General features: G+C 38.4%; 1 protein-coding gene across 1 annotated transcript in view; it reads left to right on the forward strand.

Moving 5' to 3' along the window:
• Positions 1 to 473: 473 nt before the first annotated feature.
• The window catches only part of LOC128897008 (uncharacterized), a 10,282-nt gene continuing 7,021 nt past the window's right edge, over positions 474 to 3,734 (forward strand). The window contains 3 exon segments of the mRNA XM_054160627.1: positions 474 to 602; positions 1,006 to 1,185; positions 2,977 to 3,215. Of these exon segments, the coding sequence (XP_054016602.1) occupies positions 474 to 602; positions 1,006 to 1,185; positions 2,977 to 3,215 (548 nt within the window).

Consider the following 3,734-nt stretch of genomic DNA (forward strand, 5'->3'; position numbering starts at 1 on the left):
GCTAGTATAAATACCCTCCCCCCCTTCCCCAACATCATCACACACCTTTTCTTTCATTTTGTACCACAGTTACGATGGGGTTCATGCGCCAATCACCTGCGATTAGAGTGACTAATGTAGAAAAAAAGGTACAGTCTGAGAAAGAAGTACGCAAACATGGAAATATGCTACTGACCTCTATACGTGGTATCATCTGCGGCCCATCGAATTGCGGCAAAACGAACGTGCTGATTAGTTTGTTAGAAAGTCCGCACGGTGTTCGCTTCGAAAACGTATACGTGTACTTGAAATCATTGCAACAACCGAAATATCGATATCTAGAAAATATATTCTCGTCGATAGACGAAATTGGTTATTTTACATTTTCGAATAACAGCGACGTCGTTCCACCCAACGGAGCTTTACCGAATTCTATATTTATCTTTGATGACGTGGCATGCGATAAGCAAAACGCGGTAAGAGAATACTTTGAAATGGGCAGGCACTCGGACGTTGACTGTTTCTATCTTTGTCAAACATATGCGAAGATACCGAAGCATCTGAAACGTGACAACGCGAACCTGCTGATCATGTTCAAACAAGATGGTACAAATCTGAAGCATGTATACAATGATCATGTAAACACAGACATGTCTTTTGAGAATTTCTGCAAATTGTGTACCGCTTGCTGGTAGAAACATATGGATTTGTAGTGATTGACAAAGGCAGTGCTTTATGGAATGGTCGCTATAGAAAAGGATTTCATGACTTTGCAATATCGTAACACGTCCAGTTATCTCCGATACGTTGAGAAAGCAGTGTTCCAACATGAGCAGTAACAGCGTTGAAGATCGTGAGAGGATAGCGAAACAGATTGCAACAACGAGCGATTTGATTCGCAGAAAGTAACGTGAATTGAAAATTTGTAAAATTGACGAAGAGATTGCGTTGAAAAAACACTTTAAACCTGTTACTGAACCACTGAAGACAATTGTCAGCAACACGTTAAGAAATTATGATCTACAGAATTACACAGATATCGAAAGCGAACCATTATCCACTCCGAATATCAAAGAATCGGATAAAAAACAATCAAATTTTTGGTTAAATTTCTCGAAACCGCCAAATATAAAAAAATCAAGATTAAGCAGTTTATCCGATATGAACCTGATAGCCTCTACACCGACTTCTACACCGATTGAGACAGTACCAACAACAACAACAACAACAACAACAACAACAACAACAACAACAACAACAAAACGCTTAACAAACGAGGATATTTTTGAAAGTCCAAACAATTATTTCTCGACATCTGTTCGAAGCCAATTGCAAACGCCGGAAGGCGAAGAAACGGTACGTAATCATCTAGGTCCAATGAGTCAAAAATACATCGCACCTTTATTACGCGGCGACGTAGACGTTGGTATGGATTACGTGTACGGTGTTTATCTCACCAATGATGGACTGATGCTCGGTAACAAACATGTTGACGTGGACAATGCGGATAACATAATTATCGAAGGCATACGATATTCGGGGACACCCGTCCTTTATGAACTGATATTTAAGATAAAATAAATTTTTGGAAAAAAATTTAACCGACTTCAAAAAGGTACAGTGAAAAGTATGAAATAATTTCTAGTTAATGTATATATAAACGCACTAGTTCTAGGTATAATTGCTTAAAAGTATGGGAAAATGTAGTGAAAAGTGTGAAATAATTTCTATTTAAACTGCATTGTTATTCACCATCGTTTGATGAATTTGGTTAAATTATTAAATACATCATATTAAATACAATGCACCTTTTTCGGAGACGGCGCAGATGTAAAAAATTTTTAATTCCGGTTTGGGTTAGCTTTTGGTAGAGGCGGCAATATTGAATGCTGTCAATGTATACATGCTTATTGTCTATGAGGAATTAATAGTTAATGTACATAGTATGTACACGGAAATATAGTGTGAGTAGATTTGGGGCTTTTTTGGAGGGGAGTGGCGGCCATATTGATTACTGCTAATGTATAAACTCTCCACATGGAAATACTGTCTGAATAGGTTTAGGATAGTATTTGGTAGGGGCGGCGATATTGAATAGTGTTAATGAATATGATGTCTAAAGTGGATGTAATGATAGCAATAATTAAAGACCATACTTTTTGTTTCTCCGACAGAAAATTAAACCAAGGTTGGCAATTTTGAATATACTTAATTTTAAATTTTGCGCGGCCTCCGAAAAAAGTGCATTGCATTTAATATGATGTATTTAATAATTTAACCAAATTCATCAAACGATGGTGAATAACAATGCAGTTTAAATAGAAATTATTTCACACTTTTCACTGCATTTACCCATACTTTTAAGCAATTATATCTAGAGCTAGTGCGTATTCATATAAATTAACTAGAAATTATTTCATACTTTTCACTGTACCTTTTTTAAAGTCGGTTAAATTTTTTTTCCAGAAAATTATTTTATATAGTAACTTCCCAACTTTTTAAACATTTCCTTGAGATCTATTCATAACTCGGATCGATTTAAATAAAAATCAATTTTTAATTAACGCCTTTTTTCAAAGATATATTTCAAGTAACTGTTATTTTTGACGTCTGATTAAAATATAATATTGTAACGGCCGAGATTGTCGGCGGGGTTGTGTGTTGGTTTGCGGCAGAACTTGAGACGCCGAATCCGCGGGCAGAGTGCCTTGATATGCAGCAATTTGAAAACGCGACGGTTCAGAGATAGGCTTGCAAGGGTGGCTACTCCAGGTTTCACCGTGCAGAGTTTAGGTGGTCAGCGTTGTCGGCTGTGCCACACTCGTGCATAGGCTTTTCCTACAGAGTTCCCCTTATCGGGCCGGAGACTGCTGGTTTTGCCGAGTAGGGTGAAGAGTCAGTTTTGTCTGCTGTGCTCTCCGACACTACCTGGTTCACTAGCCTTGGTTTGTCTTACTCTCAGACTGCCTTGACTACAAAATGTTGCCCTTTTTGTAGGCAAACACGGACCATGGAGAGTACAAGTTTTATGGTTCCTCGGCGCTACTTGACAAGACACTCTGCACCGCGTCTAGCTCCGAGCATACGGGTGATTCATTTGAGATACCGGATGATCAGTTTATAAAATTATACCGACTAAATAAATGTATGGTTACCGACGTTATAAATATCGTCGAAGAATTTGGGGAACCAGTTTCTCGGACGTCAGCATTAGACTCCCAGACAAAGGTAATTATATCATATTAATGCTTTGTCCACATGTATAGTGTTTACGAAAACAATAGTCTGATCAATAAATAAAATTTCGCACATTATTACTATAGTCTTTCTTTGATGTCCATAAAAATTCAATACGTTTGTAGGTATTCTAGGAGATTAAATGTTATTTTATTTATAAGAGACTAACTTAACTATTAATAAAATTGAAATAAACAGAGTCCGCTCAACGATCCGCTGTACGTCTCTTCGCGTCGTCTTTACCCTTCGACCCCTCAACTAGCTCTGTCCGCAACGCTTCTTTCCCTACCTACCCTTAAAGTTAAATCCTACCCAGGGTTTTTCCCAGGTAAGGGAACGTTGTCCTCGGCGGCCTCGCCGAGGCGCACCTGGGCAACATCGGCCAAGTGGCCTGATCATAAATTAAACTAAACTAAAGCTACGTTACAATGTCCTTATGTCTATCCTATAGCTAGCTAGCTAGCTAGCTAACTCTCTCTCTCTCTCTCTCTCTCTCTCTCTCTCTCTCTCTCTCTCTC

Source organism: Hylaeus anthracinus, unplaced genomic scaffold, assembly GCF_026225885.1.
Source record: "Hylaeus anthracinus isolate JK02 unplaced genomic scaffold, UHH_iyHylAnth1.0_haploid 11978, whole genome shotgun sequence".
Classification (NCBI taxonomy): Eukaryota; Metazoa; Arthropoda; class Insecta; order Hymenoptera; family Colletidae; genus Hylaeus; species Hylaeus anthracinus.